At 36.9% G+C, this 27668-nt stretch overlaps 3 protein-coding genes across 3 annotated transcripts in view; 1 reads left to right on the top strand and 2 right to left on the bottom strand.

Annotated features, from left to right (window-relative positions):
• The window catches only part of LOC120428354 (raf homolog serine/threonine-protein kinase Raf), a 165973-nt gene that overhangs the window by 137802 nt on the left and 503 nt on the right, over nucleotides 1-27668 (bottom strand). The gene's annotated exons all lie outside the window — the stretch shown is intronic.
• Nucleotides 687-22299, top strand: LOC120423250 (barH-like 2 homeobox protein). The gene is made up of 4 exons (XM_039586971.2): nucleotides 687-1238; nucleotides 15641-15914; nucleotides 21824-21919; nucleotides 22024-22299. Exons 1-4 carry the CDS (start codon nucleotides 1136-1138, stop codon nucleotides 22253-22255), a joined length of 705 nt encoding a protein of 234 aa, XP_039442905.1. The 5' UTR covers nucleotides 687-1135; the 3' UTR covers nucleotides 22256-22299.
• Nucleotides 6014-7640, bottom strand: LOC120423248 (uncharacterized). Its single transcript, XM_039586968.1, has one exon. It carries the CDS (start codon nucleotides 7564-7566, stop codon nucleotides 6205-6207), a length of 1362 nt encoding a protein of 453 aa, XP_039442902.1. The 5' UTR covers nucleotides 7567-7640; the 3' UTR covers nucleotides 6014-6204.

Here is a 27668-nt window from a genome sequence, read left to right as displayed (position 1 = left end):
GCTCTACTCGTTGGTGTACTTGGTATTAGTAAATTTCAAGGAACACTGCAGATTATCCAGCATCATTCAAACACGACCGCTTATTAGGCTTAAAATGGGTTTATTTCCCCCTGCGTGCAAACAGTGTCAAAGAACGCTCTGCACGTTGTTATGTAGTGTACTGTCAAACATTAGCAAAATATTAAGAAAGGTATAAAAATATGTTATTCTGAAGCGGTACGACTATACCAATGTGTGATTCAAAAAAAATAAAAATAAAAGTACACAACTTTAGAAATAAACATTATACAATGTTTTTTTTTAAATAGGTAGTGTACAAATAATTAAACAAGTTTTTTCAATGAATTGTTTTTTGTTCCCTTTTTTTTTTTTTTGTTAAATTGAAAACCTATCAACAAAATATTACCGCAACCATTTAGCTTTAGGTAAATAGCGCTACGTTTTTACCCGCAACTCACCCTTGCTAATTGGATCGTCCGACGGAAGAACCTTTTCCAACCCACCCACCCACACTTTCAAGAATCAACCCGAGAGGGAGGCGAATTTTCAAATCTACTGGAAGTAAGGCGCGGTCGCAGAAGGAAATCAAGGGTGGTGAGACGGTGGTGGAAGTAATTCACCAACTCACCACACTGTGAAACACCCCCCCCAACCACGAGGGATGACTGCGACGGCGAATAAATTATGAAAAGTCGGTTGGGCAAACAAGTGGGAGTGTGTTATGGCTTAAAAGTTGTTCTGATGGAGAAATAATGTTTTCCATTTTATTTCGAATTAAAGGCTGTTTAGGGGGTAAACTTTTCGCTGCTGCTGCTGCTGCTGCTGCGGTTGGTGGTGAAGTTGGTGTCTTCCTCGGATTTTGAAGGAGGACTGATTGCGACGGAACGTGTTGGGCCATCGGGCGGAACATTTCGGTGCCAGCTGCCGTGGGGATTGCGTCTAGGAAGATGTGTTAGTTGGTTAAACGATTCCCAGCTGAACGGGTGCACCACGTGATTGTGTGCAATGGACCAAGGTGCGGAGCAGATTGCAGGTGGATTGCAGTGAACTGAAGTGGCAAATTGGAGTGACTTGGGAAGTTTTTGGGATCGGTGGTGGTCTGGGTTTTCGGTGGGATTTGTGCAATTTAGTATCGATGAGTTTACAAGTGAATGAAACTGTGCTGAAAATGGAACCACACAAGTCGTTCTTCATAAGGGATTTATTAGGTGATTTGATCTCCAGCCGACATACCAGCGGTAAATATCAATCTTTCAATATTAACCTTTTCAAATATTTCTTTGATATTCACAGTAAAGCATAGGCAATATTTTTTCAATTTATAAAAATTATGAGTTTTCTGTGATTTCGATTTTTTTGATTTTGTTTTTACATGCTCTAAGTTTATTGCATCAACTGTGCATAATATTATATTTTTTATGTGCTTCATCAGTCATCCAAACAATTTTACGTGTTGGTCTTTCAAAAAGAGTAAGTAGGTTACTACACAAAAAAGGGTAAGACAATTTTCATCTCGTGATCATTTATCTGGCTTCGGTAAAGGTTAAGCCAAGTGAGAATTTTGGTTCTGGTTTTTGGCTTGATTTTGAAGGGGGTTATAATGAGGATTAGGGGAAGTATACCCTTTCTCGGTACATTTCTATTTTTGGCTTATCACCCAAGTAGCACACTTTGTTCGCCAAAAGATTTCCGAACTTGTTGTTGAACTCATTTACTATGTTTTCCCAACGTCCCTGAGAACTCTTGAACGCTGGAAAAAGCGCACGTTTTTTTTTGTTGTTGAACATCTCTTAACCTGTTAGAAATGTGTGTGGTTTAATTAAGTTTTACCAGCGCACGTCCTACTTGCATAGAGAAAGTTTGTTGAACATGTCATAAGAACTCATGACTTAAGATTCTTAACCGGGTTGGATAACGTCGTTAGAACCGTTCAACAACATTCTGTCTTTAAGATTTAGGAGGGAGTTAGGCAAACTTTTTTTATAACCGTTCAAGAACATATCGTGGCAAACAAGAATGGTAAACAGGCTTTTCATAAAAAAAAGTTCAAGGTGTTCGCTCAAAAGTTTTTTTTTCTTAATTTAATCCTTTATTTGTGAGTTATGTCGCTTTACGATACTTTAACTACTGATTTTTTGTAATTTATTAGTTTGGACAGAGATACGCATTTATGAATGATAATAATATGAATGATCCAGCATACAAAAATATCAACCATAAAAAATCATTCAATTTCCTAATTATGCCTTTGGGGATTTTTTTTATTATGTTTGAGTGCTTATTAACATCGCTTACTACTACTACTCTACTGCTGCTGCTGGTTCCCGGTGCTGCATTTTCAGTTTCCTTTTTGATGAAGTATGCTCAGGGGAAGTATCGAACCCAAGATCGCTCCAAATGTCAAGTCCGGGCGCGCGTCTGCTTCTTCCACGAGGGGTGCAGGAATGAGCAGGCCTAAACGTCAATAAAAAGTCTGCGATCATCTAGGTTTTACCAAGTTCACTAAGAGTTTGCCAAAACTTCTTTCGAACATAAGCTGTTTCTATTTTTAGAACTATCCTTGCTTGTTTCGTCAACATGTTCTTGATCGGTTTCTGAACACGAACGTGAACTACACATAAACAACTTGTTTACGAGAAATCCCAGCCGAAGCCAAAGGTCAAATCTACTATCTTATCATGTTTAGCAAACTGAAATGGAACATCATGTCTGCAAATGTCATTTTGCTTTTCGAGTTCTAAAAGCATGTTCCATTTGAGTCAGAATAAACTTCAAATTGAACTATTCGTAATTTGTTGCTAGATTTGGCATTTTTGTTACACAACTATGTTGAACCATGGGGTTTTTGATCAAAATGAGAACAATGGACCAAATTTGATGACACTTGTTCAATAATCAACGTATAAAAACGCTTGTGCAGCAATTGTTCAACAAAAAAATAAAAAGCGATGTTTAGCTTGCTACTTGGGCAGAACTTATCGATGTATCTTAACGTTCCAACACCCAAGGCTCCAAAAAAGTTGGAACGGTAACTTCAACTCGCTGATTCTGGAGCATAACTCAGCCAATCAAGATGATTATGTCTGGATGATCTTAGAACTTCTCAGAACTTAATTTGATCAAATCTGTAATTTTTGCGATACAAATCACTGGAAACAAGGATCGTCCCAATTGGTTGAGTTATGCTCGAGAACCAGCGAGTTGATGTTACCGTTCCAACTTTTTTGGGAGGCTTGGGCGTCCGTGTAAGCTGGACATGCGTTGGGCGTTCCACTGTTAAAATGTTGTTTGAATTGCGCCAAACTACAAAAGTGACGGGAATAAGTCGAACAGCTTAGTTTGTGAAAATGGGAATATCTCCCCTACTAGGTAAAACATAAAACGCAGATTGACAATCTCCCTCAAGTTCCCGTCTTCTTGCTTTTATATTTCAATAAAAAGTGTTCACTGGGCTTTGGGATGGCCCTTTGAAGAAACAGGATCCGTCTAGTTCTTCCTAAAATGGCCACCAGGTTTCGATTTTTTAAATTATCGGTTTTTTACTGAAACCATACCGTCAGTGGGGGTGACATTGGGTCTGGGGGTGAGATTGGGTCAAAGTGATTTTTTACGGATTTCACCATTTCTCAGGTTCTTCTCAATTAAACTGAATTCTGTTAAAAGGGTTGTGTAGGGGACATCTTAAGATGACTTCGCTGAAAAAATCTCGCTCCTAGAGTAAATCCTGTTATTTTGACAGCTGTCTAAAGTTGAGGTACGTTTTTGGCCAAAAATGACCTCTTGAAAAATCATTTTTCTAAAATTTTTGTTGGGATTGCTCAAAAACTACCCAAATGTTTGAAAATCTCCACTTCAAACATTGTAGCATGTCAATACGATTCCCTCGAACAAGGAACACTGTTGGATGACTTGTTTTTACCATATCGTTGTATTTGAGCATCATTTTAGTTTCATTTGACCCAATGTCACCCCCTCTAAGGGGTGAGATTGGGTCAATTTTCAAACTATGGCATTTAAGGTAGTGTTCATCAAAATCCACCATATTTTGGGAAAATGTTAGTAAACTATCTAAGAACAAATCTACATTGGAAGATTTTCGATGTTATTTAAATTGTGTTTGTTATTAAGAAAAAAAAAAAAAAAAATTACTAGAGATGTATCGTTTTTTGACCCATAGTCACCCCCACTGACGGTACATAATTTTCCCGGAATCAAACGACAATGTTGTTTAACTTTTTAAGCAAAATAAGTTCATACAAAATTACAAAGCAAATACTCATTAAAAATTGTTACCTTATCGATTTTTGTTATAGATTTTGTTTTTTTTTTTTTTCAAATGAAACCTGTAGGACCCAAAGCTGAATTGAGTAGACCACATCAGGACAATATTAGTTCAGCCAACGCACAGCGGTCCAGATCGCAAAATTAAGTGGAAAATGGATTTTCCGAAAAATGATGACGTTTTGGAGCTTTGGTGTCTTGAGAAGAGTTGTTGCAATGGAAAGCGGCAACTTTTGGTTTGGTTGAAAATTAGGGTGGTTCACGATAAGGGTGATTTTGAAAATCCAACTTTACAGGAATATTTTTGTGATTTTTTTGTCTTCTAGAAAATTGTTGAACTCGCCAATTCAAGCAACTTTTTCGAAGACACCAAAATTTTATCTCGTATTCTATGCCTTCTATGACCAAATTTATAGAAAGCATCTAAACAAACCTTAAAAAATCAGTTTTTTGGACGTGGCAATCCAGGGTTGAGTTTTAGAGAAAAGTGATATTGAAAGCGCTTTTAAAGCTCTAAAAAACGAATATTTTTATTTTTTGACATGTCAATTTGGACTTAAGCGTCAAAAGTTACAGCCATTTTAAGGTGAAAAAGATGCAAATTTAAAACTTAAATAACTCGCCAAATTTTAAACACCAGGTTGCATTTGAAAGAGGAGATCTAGCACTACAAACGCTGAAAAAATGTCAGCGGTGTTTTCTTTAAACTTGAGATATCTTCATTTGAAAAAGTCTAATTTTCAAGGGAAAACCATATGGGACCACCCTAACGATATTCGAAAATTGTTTAAATATATGTTTTACCATGTAATTTTGCCCGCTGAATCTGAATCTGCCCTCAGAATTGAGCCAAAGTATCGAAAAATCGATTTTTGGTCATAATTTGGATTTCCATGTAAAATTATCATTTAAACCGTGAATCTTGAACCAGACTAATTATTAACCAAACCTGAAGTTGCCCCTTTCCATTTGCAACAACTCTTCTGAAGACTCCAAAGCTCCAAAACGTCACCATTTTTCGGAAAATCCATTTCCACTTAATTTTGAGATCTGGACCACTGTGAAATGCCGAAACATGCTGAGAATTTGATTCTGAGTCGATATGTATAAATGAAGTTGAGTCTAGGAGGTCAAACTATAAAGTTCATTTTTGAGTGATTTTATAGCCTTTCCTCAGTGAGGAAGGCAAAAACTAAAAGTTGTTTAGAATAGTACCCTACACGTTTACTCTTAAACAACATAACATATTTGCAATATTGTAGATTGGAACAAGATCAACAAATTGCTTAAAAATTATTGCAAAAATATTATGCCGTGTTTGAGAAATCCTGTAAATACAAAGCGTAACGCTTGCGCACTATGCGAGATTAAACTGTATTTTGATTTCAAAAAATTGCACTTCGAAAGTTATGTTAAAAATACAATTTCAACAAAAGTCCGAAAGATTGTAATAAGAGTGGCTTGTGTAAACAAACCCAGCATGTTATACATGTTTAGAAAGGTATTCAAAAGACCTTTCCTACGAGTTCAAAAGTTATAAGATCTGAAAACTCTATCAAAAGTTATAAACACTTAAGTGTATTACAATGTGAGGAAGGCAACAACCACCTAAGGGTAGATTAAGTAATACTTATTGTTGGGAAGTAGCTAAAGCTCTGTTGACCAAATGTCACTCTATCTTAGAGGTGAGATTAGTAAATATCAGCGATTCTCAACGGGGGTACCGGGCCTACTTGATTTACATGGTAGGGGGTATCAGCCTAGAAGAAGGTTGAGAATCGCTGGTATATATGATAGGATTCATCAAATTCAACCGCATTTTGTTAGTTTGTTGTTAAAAGAAATATACAAAAATTTTGTTACATGCAATTATTTTATTTATATTGTTTACTAAAAACACAATAAGACTTTGATACTGATATTTCACGGCATAAAATCCAGAATTTGAAACTCATTCTGCACCACACTGATCGCAAGCCGCTCCACCCTGTTGCTAAACTCATCTTCCGTTTCGTCCATATCTAGCAGTGGATTGAATATTGATTGATACTCCCGAACAGCTAAATCCAATGCCTTGACGCGTTTTGCCGCTAATCGTTCTCTGTTATCATAGCTTGATTTCTCAGAACCAACTTCTTCATTTGGAATTTCGATTCCGTACGCATACTTCCTTATGAACAATCCAAGGGCGAGATTTCCCTGCGCCACATCCAGTCGATTGAAATCTTCACCATATTTCGCCAGATAGATTTCCAATGCGTCGTCGTACACCTGAAGGTAGTTTTTGTTCATCGCAAGCAGACAAAATGCGAAGTCCTCCAGAACTTCAGCGTAGTATACGCTCGTCATCCCGAAAGCTTGTCGTGCCCAAATGACCGCTTGGGTGATCATTAGATTTGCCTGATGAGATCGCTTCTTCGCGATGCAACATCTGGCCATTTGTCGATAGGTGTTGATGATCGTCGATGAGACGCAGACCTGCTCGCCGAGCAACCGCAACGCAATCAGTCCATGCTGGTAGCTCAGGTCGAATTCGCAGTTCTCGAAGAAGCTCACCGACATTGCCTGATGAAGGGCCGCTACCAGATTGGTCGTGATCGAGACCGGCTGACAAAGCAGGGCTTCGATGTGTTTGATCGTATCTGATGCCGCTTCGTGTCGACCGGACAAACTCTCCGACATTAGCAAGACTCGGAGCACCTGAAGGGTCTTCACCGGTTCGTACCCAGCTTGTTGCTGCGCCAGATCCAGCACGATGATCGACTCTGCGAACCAACCCGTTTCCATGAGCATGGTTCCCAGCCGAAGATTCGAGCTGTATCCCAGCAAGTGCATCGCTCGACGGTTGCCCCAAGATCTATCAACCTCGTCGCTAACCTTCTGCCCCAGTTGCCACACGAAATTTCCCTTAATCTTTTCCAACCACTGGAAGTATTTCACCAACTTGACTCGGGCGTAAGGAAAGTGCTTCAGGATCTTACTTATTGTGTAAGGATCGAACAGAACTGTTGAGAATTGTTCGATCAGGTCAAGCCTGTGGCACATGGCGTCCAGCGTTTCGACCATTGGCGCCACCGGAAGGATCTGCACGTCGTGAGGCTTGTAGCTCTTGGTCTGCAGAATAACCCACACCTTCCAGATGTACTGCTCGAAGGTGAGATCCTTGTGGTCACAAGCTCTTAGTATTGATCTGGATGGTACGGTTGCTGGAGCGAGTGACGAAGAGGAAGAAGGTGGCGTTGATGACGATGAGGTTGTTGGGGAAAATGAAGTCTTCAAATCCATGATGAATCGATAGCTGATTTTTTGTATGATTTCGAGTCACAAGCACTATGCTGCCTAAACAAACAATGATCACTTCAAATAAGTTGTATGCTCTTAAATACTAGCTGAACAATTTACCTGATTGATTTGGTATAAAAAAAAATGATGTAAAGAAACCAAACGCGTATGTTAAAATGTATGAACTAACGTTACCTGACAATAAAATGTCTAACACTAAAACATTCAAGCCTTTAACGATCATTGTAACGTTCCAATTGACCAGGTAGAAAGTCGTCCATGTCTTATAATCAGATCTCATAAAACAATCATGAAGTTATGTATTGAAATAGGTAAAGGTAATGGGAAATACTCAATTTGACTTATGTTATTGTAGATTGCATATTAGGGCTTTGATTGTAATGCGTGTTTCGCATAAAAAAAACGAATTAGGGTATTTTAACCATTAGTGGACCCCCTAGTACACAGAAAAAAATATGTAAATTTACATGTCGTGTAAACTATGAATCCAATGTAAAACTACAAAATGTAACATTTAAATAACATGTAAAATGATGTTTCAGATGTAAAAAGCATTCATGTAAAATCTAATTGCATGTAAATGATAAATTTCATGTAAATGGAACTGACTTTGCGATTTATTTATGGTCTGAAACGTGTAAATCTTAAAATCATGTAAAAATCATGCAATGCATTTTCTAAATAAATGTAAATATCCATTACAACTGCTGTTTATTGAATGACAGCTGATCAAAATAAATCAGTCCTGATGTGTTGTTGTTAGGAAGCGGTCGCTTCATTATGAATGTTGATGTTGGTTCTTGAATGTGATCTGCATAAAAACAAAAACAAATCAGAGCAATGTTGTCGTTGTTGAGATGATGATTTTGCGTTAAGACGGTTATCCAGAAGACGACTGATAAGATTTGGAGAGATTCTGAACGTATTTGTTATGGCGCTACGTGATATTTGGTAAGAGTTTACAATAATTAATTGAATTAAGCGTCTAATTTCTTAATATATCAGCAGCAGCGAATCGTTAGCGTTATGACTTATGGAATTTTGAAGCTTCCTTGCCGGCATCGTCCTTTTGTAGCTGTTCGATCAGTACTTTCACCTAGTTGTGCAAATCCAGCAGCATTCGTTTTGATGTGCTGTTCCTCCTCGAATGGTTATGCTTTTTCAAGTCCTCCGGGAGATATCACCCAGCACGGACACTTCTGGATCTGGTTCTCTCGGTACTGCTTCCAGCGTAGTCAGCTCCATCCTGATTGCATTGAAGTTTACTCGACTCAGCTGGACCACTAGATGTCCTCCTTCAAATCGGTGTCTTTGCCATTTGCTCCTTGGTAATTGGTAACATATTTGTAAAGCATTTCTGTTCATTACCTTTTTCTAGCGTTTTAATTATGTATTTTTCAGAAAATAACTGTTTATACATTTGGGCGCAACTTTCACAATTTTTCACTTGCATGACATTCGAGTCCAGACGGTCCAGTTGAGCCAAACCAGCGCACCTGCGGTTGAAACTGTCAAGACGTCGTCGGTCAAGACTTCATACTGTCTAGTTCAAACAGACTGGCCGATGCAATTTAAATCGGCACTAACAACAGATGTATTGGGTTTGCAACACTGCCAGCATTGCTGGGCGTAAAGGACGGTTTGTGTCCAGCGACATTGGCCAATCTTTAAAAACTAGACAGTCTACTGTCGAGACCAGAGCGACAAATCAATGTGGTGAAGAATAAGGTGAGGCCAAGTGTGATAAGTTATCACTGAATATCAAAAGTATGTCATGGAATGTCTGTCCACTTTTATGTATAAATATTCCATCGATTAATAAATAAATAAATAAACTAATTGAATTCAAATCTTGAAACTATCACTTCACTCAAGCACAAAGTTCAGCTGAAGTTGTGGTTGTGGTTACTGGTTGTTGTATTTCTAGTTTTTCAAATTTGGATTTTAATTTTCATGATAAAGTTTAAAAAAACAATTTCACACATTTTTGCCACACGCAAAAAAAAAGTTTCGCGTTTTCTGACATCTTTCGAACTCCACACATTTCGACCTTTAATTCATTTGACCTTTTTTCCTACCCAACGCCTGGTTGACGTGCGAGTGTTGATAAACAAACAAATCTTTCCGGGAATGCTGCCGAAATATGCCGAGAATTTGAAAAGTTTAAAGTTAAAAAAACTAAACAACTTGTAAATTTACCAAATTAAGGTTGATAAACAGCATGGTGTTGGTACAAAATACACTTCTGAATTTTACTCGCAAGGTAAGTCATGAAGGAATTGTTTGTTTTCAGTTTTAACTTAAAACTATTTCCCCAGAAAATCCACACCTACTTCCGGGGCAAGTTTTTGGACACACTACACCTTTCGATGTGCGGCGGCCACTGTGGTGATGGATTGCCGATGTACGGTCTTGCACAAATATTCCGGCACCAGGTGCTGGATGGGCACGTTGAGGAAAGCAGCAAAGTGTGTATTCTGGGCTGCCGATGGGTGGACCGGTTCGTTGAGGTTCCGGTGGACATTCAAGTACTGGTGGAAGGTGGAGAGCTGGCGAGGTGACAGAACTGAACGACGATGGCAAGACTTGTCTGGCTGCTGATAACGGGAACGGTGGACGTTCGGGAAATTCCTTCCTTGGCAAACAGGGCCAGACACAGATGGTCTCGTTGGATTTGAAGTTAATCGCAGACGCCCAAAATTGCTACTTATCCATGTATGATTGAGGTGAATTTGGCATTTAAACAATTCGTTGATGTTTTCTTTCTTTTAGTCACCACAATTACACCCCAACTTGGAACGATTGTTTACAACGACTACCGGCAAATCGCCTGTTTGACCGGACTGATTCAGAGGGCGCACGCCAATTTCGAAATGGGTCACTAATTTCTGAATCACGCGGAGCGAACACGACTACTACTTATTATCGTGGACATTTTCGGCTTCTAGCTGAGCCAAAGTCTTCGTTGTACGCGCTGAACGGAAGGCTGGAAAAGACGTGTGTCCTGTCGGTGAACCAAATGGACAAGGAGGGTGCGATCGACGAGATCTGTAAATACGACAAATACTTTGGAGATCTGCAGGGTAACCGCAAGTTTTAGTCCATTACTGTTACAAGATCAACTAATTTGTTCTATTTTGCAGATGGACTGTCCGGAAGAGCTTATCCCGAAGCAACTGATCGACCTGGCAGAGCAGCACAACCGAAGTTCTACGCTTAAAAGTCCCGAAGGTACCAGCTGGTCGTTCGAGCTACGCCTGTGGAACCGCCGAATCCGATAAGAGCTCAAAACCTCGGCGAATAAGACAAAATCGATAGCTTGTTTCCGTTACGGTGCGCCATTGCCAGAATCTACTTCGAGGTAATGCTCAAGAGTTCTGATTCCCATCTGGACGAGAAACATCCAGATCGATCAAGCTCTTCTTGTTGCCTTTCGGTTCCTGGCCTTCTTCAACCACTAAGTCATGCAGTTCTCTGTCTAGGGATTCTTACTTGGCTGCGACGAATTTGGCCGGCGTCAGCTTCATCGTTACGTAGGAATCATCAGAACGTAACCTACAATATTACCTGGTAAAAATACTACAAGTAACAGCACCTGTTGTCAACTGATGATAGATGAATCAACCACTTATCAACCATGTAAGTTTCTCACTTCGTTATCTTTAAACGCGGTTTAGCGCAGCTTTTTACGTTAGAAATTATTTTTCCCTCGTCATTAGTATGATCACCATTATAGCCTATTTTGTTGTATTGCTCCGTTGAATCTCGAATCTAAAAATTATTATGGATTCTAGATTCAACGGAGCAAAAAATTTTTTTTTGTTTTGTGTATATTTACATCGAATTTATTGGAAATTTACACGATTTTGAAGCGTTTTGGCCAATGCTCAATTCCAACAAAAATAATGTAAATTTCCGATGAAATTAATGTAAATCTACATCATTTATCATGATACCTTTTGGTACATGATAAATGATGTAAATCTACATGAATATTTTTTTCTGTGTAGAGCCGAACCGCATTTTTTACAATTTTTCAATATTTTAAGCACTTTTTCATAACCCTTTGTACCAAACAATGAAATTTGAAGTCTTTTGAACAGTTTTGACTATTTGTTTCATCAGTTATTTGTTTTTGAGCAGAAAAATAGCCATTTGAAAATAAAGTGTTTTTTGCCTGTTATGGACCCCCTTTTCCTATAGTGGACCCGGGTACATAATCCGATAGTGGACCCGTGTCCACTATAGGAAAACTGTTATTTTTATACCAAATTTCACCGATATTTGGTGTTTTGATGCATGGTGTAGGTCTCATGATAGATATAATAAATAAAAGATGAATTTTGCTCACTTTTTCTCATAAAAAATATGTTTTGTTAACAATTTTAGCTCAAAACAACAAAAAACCTAACAGGCATTTAAACACATTTATTTCCGTTAAGGATCAGAGAAAACGTTTCAAAAACTACTGTAAACATAAAATGATTAAAAAAATAATTTTGAAGCGATTTTTTTCATATTAATTACATATACAATTACAAAAAGTTGACCGAAACAAAACAATACATTTGTTTACAGTTACTGATAAAATCACGCGTGTTTATTTTCCAAATATGTTTTGTTATTGATTCATCATTATAAAATATAATTTCAAACTTCAATTTTGATGTTTCAGTAAAGTACAATTAAGTATAGTTTTGATTAATTATAAATTCTTACGGCTTCAGCATTTTTGGTACTTTTAACATGAAAACAACTATATTTATACTTATAGTTGAAAAAAATATGCAATCAGGTTGGTTACAACAAGCATTTATTGTATGATTAAGAGAAACTTTTGCTTAAATACACAGTTTTCTTCATTTTTGAAGGTTAAATTAACAGAGGTCCACTTTTGGAAAAGTTTGGCTTTTCGTTGTCCTATATTGGACCCCCGAATTTTTGCTCGTAATTGAGCAGTTCTTCGTTTTATTTTAGTAAAGTTACTTAAAATTACATTATTTCGACTTGCTGAAGTTAAATAACCAGTCAAAAAATGATTGGATAGCTAATTCAATCATAAAATATAAATGCAGTTTTGTTGTGAAAATGCTAGTGGCCTTGACAGATTTCAGATGTCGAACTTAAAACACTTATTTTGGTGAAAAGGACAATTCAATGTTAGTCAACATTGTTTTAAATGATGCTGAACAAGCCAAATAAATGATTTGTTGACAACAACATGCTTGAAATTGTGATTTTATTGAATTTTTCATCAAAAACCCTTCAGAGGGTCTACTATAGGAAAGGGGTCCACTAATGGATAACGTACCCTATTCGCTCTACAGCATTGCCTTGGCGTTCTCGATTGCGAGATTCCTACTCGAAACTAGGTGTTCGAAGGCTTGATTGTTGAGGCAATTGCAAACCTCTTTTTACACCTTAGTTTCCATCCACCCCGGGATTCAAACTGACGACCTTTGGATTGTGAGTCCAACTGCCTACCAGCGACTCCACCGAGGCAGGACCCAGGGAGACGACTCCTACACCTGGACTGAGCTAACGACCTAACCCTTTTTAGGTTAGTCCGGGGCTAACATTTACTTCCCGTCCAACGGAAGGCGTGATCAGACAAATCTCTGGAAAAATGCCACCGGGACCGTCTGGGATCGAACCCTGGCCGACTGGGTGAGAGGCAATCACGCTTACCCCTACACCACCGTCCCGGCGTTTCGCATAATGCTCATTTTATTTGGTCATTTTCCGCCAACTAACACCGCCAACTGCCCCGACCCCACTTCGATTAATGTGAAACTTTGCTCCTCTTTAATTTTTGGACATTAAAAAAACCTGTTTTTCAATAAACTTGTCAACGAAACTTTTATTTAATATTGGTTCCTAAAATTGAGCCTAATTTAGGGATATTATTGTAATACGATAAAGCTTATTTAGCTGAGCACAATGACCATTTGTGTGACTGCAAAAGATTTCAAATGAATTTTTAATTCATTTAAAAAAAATACCTTCGCGGCTCGAAATCTTATTTCAATAAATAAACAGGTAGCAGTTATTGATCAGCGCGCCCGAGTGCTTCTAGCAAATGCGGCGAATAGAGCTAATTTAGGTAATCTCAACATTAAAATTCGATATCTCTGGAACGAAACATATTCCTTTCTGTCGATAAGTGATTCTTATGTAAAATTGGCCGGGGAATACGATGGTGTAGTCAAATTTAAAAAATAAACAGGGATGTTTTGAGATACGGCCATTTAAAGTTTTCAATTGCGCGATACAGGTAGAAAAAATATTTTAATCTAAATTTTGAACACGGAAATGGATTCTACGTCCAATTTCCTTCAAAATTGAGACTAAGACCGACCCTCTAAGATTTGTGGTTCCTGAGTTATCGCCGTTCGAAGATAGGGGTTTTGCTCAAAAATCGCCAAAAAGTCGATTTTTTGGGAGGGTACAAAAATGGAGGGGGTGGTCCGATTTGGATGAAATTCGGGATTTTTGCATGTTTTGATAGTCTCAACAGCTCTGCCAAATTTGAGCAGGATCGGAGAGGGCAATTTTCAAATGCTGTTCCGCTTCAGATGGAATGACCCATATAACGAAAATACTATAAGATTAAATTTGACAATATAACTGTGTGCATTGTGCATATTGGTGAAATTTAAAGTTTCTCTATGTAAGTAATTTTTTTTAATCAAAATTGAAACATTTGTTGTTGTTTTATATTTAACTGATTTAACTCCACCAATTCAAAAAAACATCTACATCATTATCTCAAAAAACCAAAGATAAACTATTCTTGCCAAACAATTGAATTGAACGAAGAAGAATAAAAAACATAAGGAACCTATCAATCTGCTAACAATCGAAATTCCTCACGTGTAGAGGGCACCCTTCCTGGACTCTCGACTCAAGTGGCCCTTGTCTGCGCAAGAGTTAGAGTCTTTGAAAGAGATTTACGCTTATTCCACGTTCCGGAACCTCTCCGGATAGATAGATCCACGTGTGTGAGTTTGATTTCCCCCAATTTCCCGAGGAGATTTTTCCTCTTGACTCGTCACAAATCGAATCGACGCTGAATGGGATGATGATTTGGCGCGTGGCTTCAGCAGAAAAAAACATCACGTGGGATATGTAACGGGGTGGGAACATAACCACCAATTTCCTCCTTCAAATGTACTAGGGCAGAAGGACCGCCCGCTGCGATGAGGTTAGATTGACTCGGTTGGAAGGAAGTTGTTTGTAGAGTGATTATTATTGGTAAATTTATCCGGAGTCACGTTCTGGGAACGTTTTTGGCAAATACTTTTTTAGAATCAAATCTTATTTCTGAGTAAATATTTGTTCAAGAAATCTTTAATACGCTGATGGTTTACTTTAAAATTATTAAACTTAACAATCTTGCCAGTAATTTTCCCAATTTTGTCGAATTTTGTAAAAAGATCAACCGAATTAAATACATAATTCAACGTTCAAACAATATACCTACGGAATAAAAACATATAAGATCAAGTTGTGAAATTAAAATTTTCAACAATTTTCTGCCTCCAGACTGTAGAAAGCCCGGAGGTTAAACCTTTGTTTTAACCTTGTAAGGACTTCTTTCCCACACACGTGCGTCCCAGAAACATAATCAAAAAGTCGCTAAACACAAACATTTATGCACCACACTGGGAATAATTCCTGCCGTTAGCATTCATTCCATTCAAGTAGAAAAACGTGCTAAATTGTATGCATTTACTTTGAAGCAAAGCGAAAAAAAATGATGTCATTTAAGGAGTACACACACAGAGAATACATTCTTCATTAGTGACACAAAGGCGCCAGATAAACTTGCTCAAAACTGGGTATTTCCAGGATAAATGTAGGAACACGTTCCGGAGTCACTTTCATCCTTTTTATTTCCCATTTGTTCGTTCTTGTTTTAAATTAATAGCACTAGCAAAAATCATCCACACGGTCTAATTAACGCTTTAGGCAATCCCACACTCAAGCAAAAATAAAAGAGAAGAAGGATTTTCTAACTTGAACTTTTTTCCTCTACCCCCTCTCCCAATAACAGAATCCCAGCAGGGGTCGGAGAGTGACGAGGAGGACAACAGTGACATCGACATCGAGGACCGGTCCTCGCCGGAATCGGCGGTCTACCATAACCCACACAACCACCAGCAATTAACGGGCTGTGGTACGTTGGTGAACCACCAGGGGGTGCTTTCCGGTGGACCCGGGTCGGTTGACGCACAGACAGGACTTATCATCAAGGCCGGCAGGAAGCCCCGGCGGAGAAGGACCGCGTTCACGCACGCCCAGCTGGCGTACCTGGAGCGGAAGTTCAGGTTTGCTTTAACTCAAAACGTGTGTTTTGTTATTTTGAAATCATAAAATAGATACAAAAAATATTATTAAAGAAGTAAAATACGTTTTTAAAAAATGTGGCCTTCATGCATTATTCTATTTTTTTTTAATGTTGGTACCACCGCACGATTTTGAATTTTCCAGCACGCATAACGCTGTTATCATTGGTTATTGTTCAGGGAACAAAACTTATGGAATTAAATATATTTAACACTTTCTAATGAAAATTGATGATTCCAAATCTCTGTTGGAACTAAAATGCAATGAACTGGAAATGGTTTAAAATTAATTTCCCAGACTATTTCGTGTGTTCATTAAAACAGAAAAAATGTAAAATGGAAAGTTCTGTATCTTGAGAAGCGATTTTCTGATCGATTTGGTGCCTTCGGCAAAGTTGTATTTATATTTCAACAAATATATAATTTGGTTTAAAATATGGGTAATTCTCTGCCAACTCACACAGCAGTTGCCCCGACCCCTCTTCGATTTGCGTGAAACTTTGTCATAAGGGGTAACTTTTGTCCCTGATCACGAATCCGAGGTCCGTTTTTTGATATCTCGTGACGGAGGGACGGTATGACCCCTTCCATTTTTGAACATGCGAAAAAAGAGGTGTTTTCAATAATTTGCAGCCCGAAACGGTGATGCGATGGAAATTTGGTGTCAAAGGAACTTTTATGTAAAATTAGACGCCCGATTTGATGGTGTTCTCAGAATTCCGAAAAAACGTATTTATCATCGAAAAAACACTAAAAAAGTTTTAAAAACTCTGCCATTTTCCGTTACTCAACTGTAAAAAAATATGGGAAATTTAATGTAGGGTAGGGTAGTCATCAATGAGACACTTTTGGTTTTTAAACTTCAACGATTTTTGTATTTTTTTCATTAGCATGTTTTAAATAGCTTTTTGTTGCATTTTCTTTCTTTTAATGTGTTCTAACATTGACCAAAATATGAGATCGATCCGACCTCTACAGCCAGAGTTATTCAACTGTCTCATGGTAGACGCACTTGGCATGAACAATGAGACAGCTGGGGAACAATGAGACACTCTATGAAAATCAATAGTTTTCTAGTAAAACATCATGTTCTGTATTGTTCCATTGCAGATTACTTGCTTTGAAAATGTTCAAGCAATTTTGTCAACATGAAACTTCAAATAACAACAGTTATACTTAAAAAATATTTAAATTTTGTAAAATCCATATATTTTACCAAATAACTTTATATTTTTGGTTAAATGAAGTTCAAACTCACTAAATATGCCAAAATTCACTTCCAATTCATGTTTTGAAAGATTTCCATAGATTATGAAAAGTAATAATGAAGAAAAATCAAAGTGTCTCATTGTTACCCATGGGCTGAAAGGAGTGGGGAACAATGCGACAGCCCTGGATTCTGGGTATATTTTAAATTTTGGCCAAACCTAATGAAAGGAAATTGTAGCCCAACTAATGCTCTGTGAAATGACGAAAGAAATTTGGAGAAATATTAGTTTTTGTGTTAATGGCAGTCTATGAGCGAAAATGTAATTTTTAGTCATAATTTACTTTTACACCTCAGAATCAAACATGTTTGAATAACTTTGCAAGGGAGCGTCCATAACCAAAGCCACTATTATGGCAGACGTGTATCTAGTAGACACACCTTTCCCCCAAATATGAGCCTGATTGGTTGAAACTACGTCTTGTGAGAGCCATTTTATCATTTTTCCCCGTGTCTCATTGATGACTACTCTACCCTTTTCTACTTTTCGAATCTACATTTTTTATTTAGAACAAAAATCTGCATTTTAAAATGTCTTGTTTTTCCTAACTTCGCAGGGTTATTTTTTTAGAATGTAAACATGTTCTACCAAGTTGTAGAGCAGACAATTACAAAAAATTTGATATAAAAACATAAGGGGTTTGCTCATAAACATCACGGGTTATCACGCTTTTACGAAAAAAAAGTTTCGAAAAAGTTACTTTTTGCGTTTTTCTTTGTTTTGTCGTCCGTGTCTGTCGCGGGTGATCATGAACGGGCATGAGGGATCGGGACAACTTTTCCCGATTTCATGTGAGTTGGTAGAGAATTACCCATTTGAAATAGGCAAAGTAATCTATTTTTAGAAGTAAAGGCTGACTTTGAAATATTGAAATTATTTTTAAAGAAAAGATCAGAACAATTCGCCAAAGTTTCAATTCTTAACATTGGAAATGGGACTAAAAGTTTCTCAGGTACCGACCGTTTAAACTTACAGGCTAATTAGGTGACACTTGGAAAGAGTCTCTTACGTTTGGCGAAGACTCGAAAGGCGAAAATTCATTAGGCGAAATGTTTCAAAAGGCGAAAACCACATAAGGGACCATCCATAAACCACGTGGACACTTTAGGGGGGGGGGGTATGGCGATTGTCCACGCTCCATACAAAAAAGATTTTTTTTTTTGTATGGACAATTGTCCACGAAGGGGGGGGGGGGGTACGAGATTCCCAAAAAAGTGTCCACGTGGTTTATGGATAGTCCCTAAGGCGAAAAGCACATTTGGTGAAAAAATAACAAAGCACGCGCCAGGTGGCCGTGTGCACTTCGGCCGCGGCCTCGGTGCACACGGCCACCTGGCGCGGACTTTGGGTATTTTTTCGGCAAATGTATTTTTTATAAAGCATTTCCTCAAATATTCCCGTTCTTTTTTCAAATCAGTTATTACAGATTTGTCAACAATTTTTTAGACCAAAACAAAGCCTCTAGATTACTATTCGGCACGCTAAAGTCAGATTCCCTTCAAAGAGCAAAGTGCTCACTCTAAATCCTGACCGTAGGGGTTTCAACTAGCAGCGTACTGGACTTCCAGAGGTCGTGCGATCATTGCCCATACCCGAATGATGAAGATTCAGAATTAAAAATGCATAAACATTACACAATAAAACTACAGATCAACCAAACCACGTAAAAGGTCAAATACGAAGTCTAGAGCTTTTTTAAATGTCGACATCCAATTATCAATCCGATTATAAACATAATAAACCTATGAAAGGCAATAGTTTATAGAACCTTTTAAATATACTCTACACTGAAATAAAAAAGTACCAAATTCCTAAACTCTAGGAATTTTGGCTCCTTGCCTCATTTAGTAATTGGGTTTTCTTGATTACTTAATAACTGGAGCAACACTTGAAAGGGGCGGTACGACATTGCTCTCACGGCCTTTCATTACACGCGTTTAAATGGGACCAAAGGCCGTAAGAGCAATGTCGTACCGCCCCTTTCAAATGTTGCTCCAGATAAGAAAAGTAGGCAAAATTCCTAGAATTTAGGAATTTGGTACTTTTTTTTATTTCAGTGTAGATGTGTAAACAAACAATCCATCCACGAACGAGCAGGATGGATTGTTTGTTTACACTTCGTACTTCATTGTCTGAGAGAAAGAAAGAATCCTAATCAAATAATACTTTTTCGCCATTTGAGCCATTTCGCCTTTTGTGCTATTTCACCTAGCGTGGTGGGTCTACTTTTTTCGCCTTTTGAATTTTCTTCTTTCGAGATCTCGCCTATTGAGTTATCGCCTTTTGTGGCAAGCACATTTTTAAGTCCCCTAAAACAAATCAGAAAATTAAAAATATGTATTTTGGAAATTCAACTTTTGGTCATAAAAAGTTAATCAAAAAATGTTTTATTCCGTGTACCTATTTTTCCTGAAGAGTCTTAATCATAGCTTACAACTTTGCCGCATACACAAAATCGCCCAGAAAATTCCTTCTCAGGATACTGAATTTCATACATTTACATACCCATTTTGACCAGCTCCCAAAATTATAAGGAGACTTGTAAACGATTCTCTACGAATTCGGCAGATTTCGTGCAATATAAAATATTTTTTGTATTTTTTTTATTGGACTCAAACTTTTTAGGGGTCTTTCCAATGACCAGAGAAGCTATTTTGTGTCATTTGTTCTTCCTTAAAAGCCGAGCTACCGTGGCCGTAAGGTTACGGGTTTCACCTTGTAAGCGGAAGGTGATGGGTTGGATTCCCGTCTGGCTCGGCAAAGTCAGATCACTTCAAAGAGTTATTCTACTCACAGGGAATACTGACCGGTAGGGGATGAGTTTCAACTAGCGGCATGCTGGATTTCCAATCCAGCGGTCGTGAGTTCGATTCTCGTACCGGGATGATGAATGGAACAGAAAAAGACAAATTTGGCAGCAGTCTATATAAAAATAATACGTAAATATTAGAAAATCTTTTTATGAAATTTTCTGATTGGTTTGGTGTTTTCCGCAAAGTTGTAGATATTAATATGGACCGTTCAGGAAAATAGGTTCTGGGTAAAAAATTGCAGATCTTTTTTTAATTTTTTCACAGAAAAATAAAATTTCCTCAAACCCATATTTCTAATATATTTTTTAGGTCTTAGGGGAGTATGGCGAAATTTTACCGCCGAGTTTTGGAAAAATATAAATTGTACTCGATTTTTTTCTGACTTCAGTGCACCGTTTTCAAGATAAAGCCATTTAAAATTTATTTTAGCGGAAAAATTCTAATGATAGTGACAACAGGATTTTACGTTACACAGTAAAAAAAAATGAGTGTAAAATCACCTGCAAATGCATGCCCTTCACATTCGTGAGCAAAACCATTTAATAACGTCATGATTCGAATTCCCGGACGCTTCGAAACCCGGACACTTCATCTTGTTTTATCAATAATTTGGAAATAAGTTCGCATTATGAATGTCAAAACTGTGTTATTTGATGAATTCTAACATCAACTTTTATTTAAAGTTTGTTTGAACGCTGTAGTTAATGCCAAAACAATTAAATAAAATAAAATTATAAGTTTACCAAAAATGCGAAACATTTCAACTGAAATATTTCATAGGCGTCCGAAGCACCGGGAAGGCAAAGCAGAAATTTATGTTTATGATTTCCTTGAATTCTAGCAAATTTGTATATAAACTATCGATTGTTTTGATGTTAACAGCTTATTTGAGACCTAAAGAATGCCATTCACTAAAATTTCAGTCCAAATTTGTGCGATTCATAAGTAAAATCGAGTGTCCGGAATTCGAAGCAAAAGTGTCCGGATTTCGAATCAGCTTTTATCAGTGTCCGGGATTCGAAGCACAACAAGTCATTTTAATTTTAAAATTTTGACGAAAAATTGATAGAAAAGACATATTTTGCATGGATTTTCTTGAAACTGACTGTTTATACTATATCCTGATGATATTTCTACATTTCCAACTTATTGCATGATTTTTTGCCAGCTATAACAAAAATGATATGCTACTAAGTGTCCGGATTTCGAATCATGACGTTATTGTATGCAGAAACGTGTACAATAAAAGCATGTACGCAAGAAAAAAATAGATTTTACACACCCCAAAAATTTCACTTTACTAAAGAGTTTCATATCCAGATTTTAAGGCGAAGATGGCGTTACAAATGATGCACGCCTGAAATGTCACAATCGCACAGTGGTACCAACATTACAAAAAAAAAGTGTGCTATGGCATGACAGCCCCACTTTTTTCTAATGTGGATACAGATTTGAGATTATCAAGTCCACGTTTTCTCGTACAATATTATATGCTTTTGCTCACAACAGTGATGTGCATGCTTTTGCAAGCGATTTTAGTATTGGATTTTTTGCTCGGTAGTGTTTTTAAATTCGAATACGTTCTACATTTTTAGTAAGCATTTCTGTAATTCTGTAATAATATTAAACAAAGTTTTAAAATAGACAATTTCATGTTTTTTTAAGCATAATCGATCTCGTTATTTAAACTCTGCCATTTTTTCTGGTTAGGAATGTCCTGAAATCGTTTACCAACATTATCTCAAAATATGATTCTTTAAAAAAATGTTTCAAAATTTTAAAATTTCGATCGTATATTTTTTATTTACAGATGCCAAAAGTATTTGTCAGTGGCAGATCGAAGTGATGTGGCCGACGCACTGAATTTGTCTGAAACACAAGTGAAAACGTGGTACCAGAACAGAAGGTTAGTAAATCTTACATGAAACTAAACTCCACTCACCACACATATAAAAAATATTAAATTTCAGTCGTAAAACCTACATTCCCCATATTTTCTCCCAATTCCAGAACGAAATGGAAACGCCAGAACCAGCTTCGGCTCGAGCAGCTCCGCCACCAGGCCACCCTGGAGAAGGAACTGATCAACGGCCACCAGGAACCGTCATCAGCGGGCGGAGGTCCAATCCAGTGTTGTCCCACCTCACTCGCGTCCCAGTTCAGCCAAAATCCGTGCAATTTTCTCACGTCGGCTGCGGCGGCCGCAATCTTTCGTAACGTGTCGTACGGATGTCCGCTCTAGATTTTCGTCTGATGATTTGCGGGATTGGATGTGATGATGGTAATCTTGATTATAGATGTGGTGAATGTAGATTGACACAAATTTGTAAATAGCTCAGTGTTTGTTACGATGGCGAATAATAAATCTGTAATGATTACGATACACCCCCCCGCAGAGATTGGAAAGCAGCAGGAGATGATAACAAAGAACACGAATCCCGCAAACAAGTTGCTTCCTGGAGTCACTTTTTAGCAATCACCCAGCACCCCGAAACATCCCCCGAGGGCGCATGAATGGCTCAATTACTGTTTCACCACCCACCCCGACAACGTGACACATAATGATAAACATTAGTCCCGAAATATCACCCACTCAAAACACTTTCCACTTTGAAGTGGCGCAAGCACATAATTGATATTATGTTGACATCCGTTGCGTCTCTTTTGTGGCAAATTGGCCGCACAATTTACGCGCCAATTGTGTGTCCCTTTTGCTGAAATAAATTACAGCCATTTTTGCTACCGACTGACTTTTCCGCTGCAAATCATAAATCGGTGAAAACTGGGAAAGATAAACAAGCTTATGCATATTTTGAGGACTTACACCACAAGAAATGAGGGGTGGAGATCGGAAAATTATCGTCAGCCGATTTTGATGTGATGATTTGTTTGAATTTGAGGGGTGTGACGGAACAAGTCACGCATAATACTGGAAGAAATCACAATACAATGAGACGTCGGGAGAGGACCACGTGTCAGGTCAATTGATGTGCGAACATCGCGGTGAAGTGGTTTGAAGAAGTGTTTGCATTGTTGTAAGGGGAGAGAGGGCAAGGGATAATTTTGTGTTGAAGTAATGATGGTTTGTGTTTCCCATTGAAGTTATTAGGGATTGTTGTTCGAATTATTTTACAATAATAAAGAATCATTTCAAGTAGTCTTTCATAACATTCAAATCATTTCACATTTAAAGTATCAATTGTGTTGTGATAGTGAAAATTCATTAAGTTTCTTAAGCAGAGTACTGCAAATGGCTATCAGTAGCAGTACCAATTATACATGGTTCCACAAATTCAAGGTCTCCCGAAGATCGCATAAAAAATGATGTAAATATCTTTTGACAATCAAAACGAAATAACAAACTGTTTTAATGATTATAAAGGTAATAATTGTCTCTAAAAAAAATATAGCATTTTTTTAAAGATCGATTCACCGATTTTTTTACTGAAATGGCCTTCACTAAAAAAAACGTACAGAAATCAAAAACCAAAAAAACGCCATTTTCACCAATAACATATTTTTATTTATACTGATTCGGATTTAGGCCGAAAAAAAACAACTTTCTACGTGAGCAATTCTCTGAGATTTCGGTCATTCGATATTTTTTTAAATAGATGTTACTATGACCTATCAATGTAACAAATTCATTCAAATGCATTTCCAATTGTTTTCAGTTGATAAAACGTGCATTAACAATAAAATTTTGAAATTCTTTGAAAAATATTAGTATTTGGCAGCGATGGAATAATCATCATCAAAAGAAAATCATTGGATATTCATCAAGAGAAAAAAAATCCGAAGGGAGCATGCTCTCCCCTCTCGCGCACGAAAGATCGGTAAAAAGAATCGAAAAAAAAATCATCATCTTGATTATTCGGTGGAATATCTTTTTTACTACTACACTTGCAAGTGTAACGTCACACGTCGAAAAATGACCTGTCACATTTTGTAGATGGGCAATGTGTGTAAACAAAGTGAAATAAATATTATTAGGTGGTGCTGACAAGGAAATTCACAAAAATCATCAGCAGATTGATTTTTTTTTTTTTTTTGAGAATTTTGGGAGCGATTTTCTTTTGCGTGATTCGCCTACACAGCAAAAAATCCGATGGTAAAATCGCATGCAAAAGCATGCACATCACCTTCGTCAAAATAAACACTTAATATTACACACTGCATGTAAAATTTTTGTAAACACAAAAAGGCCTGGATTACTACTTTTTTAGCTGTGTACTCTCTCTTTCGCGGGTAAAGAAAGCTCGCAAGTGAAATTGATTGTTTTGCGATTATTTCATCCCTGGTATTTGGATAATTTAATAGGGACGTGGCGTTACATCGTGCTGCCACCTGGTTTTTTTAAGCGCAAGAGTGGAAAAGTGCTGAGTCATCGTCTAAAAATAGACGGCGTCCTATCTCGCCCAGCAAAATGAAGTCGATAAAGTAGTCGGTTTCGATGAGAAAAAGTGGAAAATGTGGTCTAAAAATAGCGACGCCATCCCCCTATAAGAGCGTCTGTTCAGACACATGTTTAAATTTGTCTTGCCTTCCTCACCTAACTGAGGAAAGGCTATAAAATCACTCGAAAAATGAACTTATTAATTTGACCCACCTTCACGTATACATCTCGACTCAGAAACATGTTCTGAAATATAGGGACGTGGCGTTACATCGTGCTGCCATCTGGTTTTTTGAAGTGAAAGAGTGGAAAAGTGCAAGTGAGTCATCGTCTAAAAATAGACGGCGTCCTATCTCGCCTAGCAAAATGCAGTCGATAAAGTAGTCGGTTTCGATGGAGAAAAAGTGGAAAACGTGGTCTAAAAATAGCGACGCCATCCCCCTATGAGAAACCTACACAGAAAAAAAAGTTGAATTTTGGAATGTTGAAAATTATGTAGGTTGAATATTACCTCTTTATTTGTGTAATATTACATAAAAAATGTGTAAAAATATGAACCTGATGAATATTCATCAAAAACTGATGAAAATTCATCATTTTCATAGATAAAATTAATCATATTTTTTGCCACAAAATCTGTCTGGCGTAGGTCCGGAAGATTGTAAAAGGGTGTTTTTTGCAAGAAAACCTGCCTGAATCTTCCATGCGAACTATCGTTGGATAGGTTTTTGATCAGACCTTGCCGATTAGCTAGAAATATTGAAGGTCTGCGAACCCTATCAAAAGAAATGAGTAATAGTGTTGATTTGTTAAACCTGTTAAAGGGGAATGCTATTTTTATGAATGTATTGACTTTATGAATGTGAGGAAGGCACTAACCACCTAAAGATGGACCAAGGTGGAGCGTCCAATTTGTCGGGGTTACAAAATTCCCGAGAGACGGGAAATTTTCAACAAATAGCCCGGAAAATCTCGGGAATTCCCGGGAAATTTGAAATTTACCGAAATTTGTTCTGATTCTGGTTCTGATAATTATTTTGCAATATAATTGAAAAGACTAGCAACTTAAATATTCAAAATAAGAGTAGGGATCAATTTATGCCTTGACTGCTTGTAAAAAATAACATGTAACTTCAAGAAAATATAGAAATTTCCTAATTTTATAAGCTGTATTTGAAAATTCGTTCAAAATATCAAAAAATAATCATTAGTAATTTTTTGTTAAGAAGTATTATTCTTCTAATCACAGTGTTTGGACAGAGAGTATAATATCCATATCCAGAACAAAGCTTACTGGTTTAAACCCATCATTCATAGATTAGCATTGAATTTACAAATCTGCTTTTTCACTTGAAAATAACATTTTTATGAAATCAAAACTCAAAGTTTTCATATATTTGGAGCGAGTTTTTGAAACATGTTTGCCATTTATATAATACGAGGTAGTTTTTATTGACTTTTTCACGATATCTTTGGTTAAAAGAATTTTCATAACATTAAAGATTTGATATTTTTTAATATATTTAAACCTCTTACCTCTATGGCCCTAAATATTTCCAATTTAAAACTGTAATTTTTTGAATACATTTAAACAAATTAACCAAATCCTTCTTGCACAACCCTATTTGAGACATTTTATGATACCAATTCAATTTTCATCCAATTTTGTCATGGTAAATAAAAAACGTAAAAAAAACCCTCAATTTAGATCTTGGCGGGAAGGGGTTCCTTATTTTCAAATCACGTAACGTTATTACGTAACGCAAAAAAAAATCGGATTTTTAGACCTCCTCCCCCTCTCGTAACAAAAATTTCCATACAAATTTGAAAAAAAAAATGTATGGAGCGTAACACGGCCTTCGCATCTCCCCTCCCAACTGCGTTACGTAATAAAAGAACGCTCCCTAACAACAATTTTCGTTTAAAATCTTACCAGAATTATAATAGTTTATTTTCATTCAATAAAATCGTGATTTTTGTTGCCCAACAAAAAAACAAGAACTATTCCCAGTCGTGAATAGTTCTGAAATTAATATTATTTGAAATAAATTTTGACATGAAATTTTAAGAAAAACTGATAAATTCAATAAGAACACTAAATAAAATAAAAAAAATAAAATAAAATTGAGTTTCTTCATTGTTTTTTAAATAAATTAAAAAAAAGTGCCAAAATGTTAAGAAAAGGCATAATTCCGCTTGAATTTCGGGAATTATTTTTTTTTTTTTTTGGGAAATCTCGGGACGAGAAATTATATACCGTAAAACGGGGTGACTTTGATAGCCGGGGTGACTTTGATAGGTTTGCGATTTTTCCGCAAAATGATGAGTACATTTAAAATACGTAAGGAATGGTTCAGAAACATTCTGACCGTGGTAGAGAAGTTTCAAAGTACTTCAAGAAGAACTTTTCATAAATTTTTGAAAGGTTTATAAAGTTAGTTAACTATAGTTAAGAAAATGTTGATGGAAGTCATTATTTTAAACTGCTCAAAGTGTCATGATTTTCTCAATGATCATGATTTTTAATCGGAAAACGGAATGAATTTTCGGATTCTTTGGACAATTTTCCACTAGTAGAAGGTTAAATAAGTTTGTAAATAATAAATATTATGTGTTTTTGAAACACAGTTTAAAAAAAAACTCAAAATTTATAGGCATTTTCAGTTGAACAAATTTCATGTAAAATGTGAAAACTTGTGATTCGTGCTTCGAATTCAGTATAAAATGCAATAGAAATCGATAATTTTGTAAACAAAACTAGTTTTAACAAATTTCAGGCAAAATTCCGACTTTTTAACAATTTTACCTAAAATTTATATGTATTTTGTTAAAAAGCTTATAAACTTAGTTAACTTAACATTGATTTTTTTTTCTTACAAGCTATATCAGCTACTTTAGTGATGGTACATTTAACGTAAAAATAAAGTTTGAACATATTAAATATGATTTTAACAAATTGACAAATTGAAATCCTATCTAAGTCACCCCGGTTTACGGTACTCTTGTTTTAACGAAACAAACTTGCTACTGCTATACTTTTCTATGGCTTCTATCGGCTCAAACATTATTTCGCAACGAAGAACATGGATTTTCGACTTCTTTTCACTTAACAAAGTTAAAACTCGCAGTGCGTCGACACCATTTTGAAAAGATGCACCACATTTTACTGCTAAACCTATTATTTCAGTCCAGCTTCGGTTGACTTGCCTTTTTGAGCGCACTTCCAATTATTTTTCCTCTCGACGACGACGACGCCGCC

The sequence above is a fragment of the Culex pipiens genome, chromosome 2 (genome assembly GCF_016801865.2).
Source record: "Culex pipiens pallens isolate TS chromosome 2, TS_CPP_V2, whole genome shotgun sequence".
Taxonomy (NCBI): Eukaryota; Metazoa; Arthropoda; class Insecta; order Diptera; family Culicidae; genus Culex; species Culex pipiens.
The sequence above is the reverse complement of the archived record's forward strand: the minus strand, read 5'-3'. Positions and strand labels throughout refer to the sequence as shown.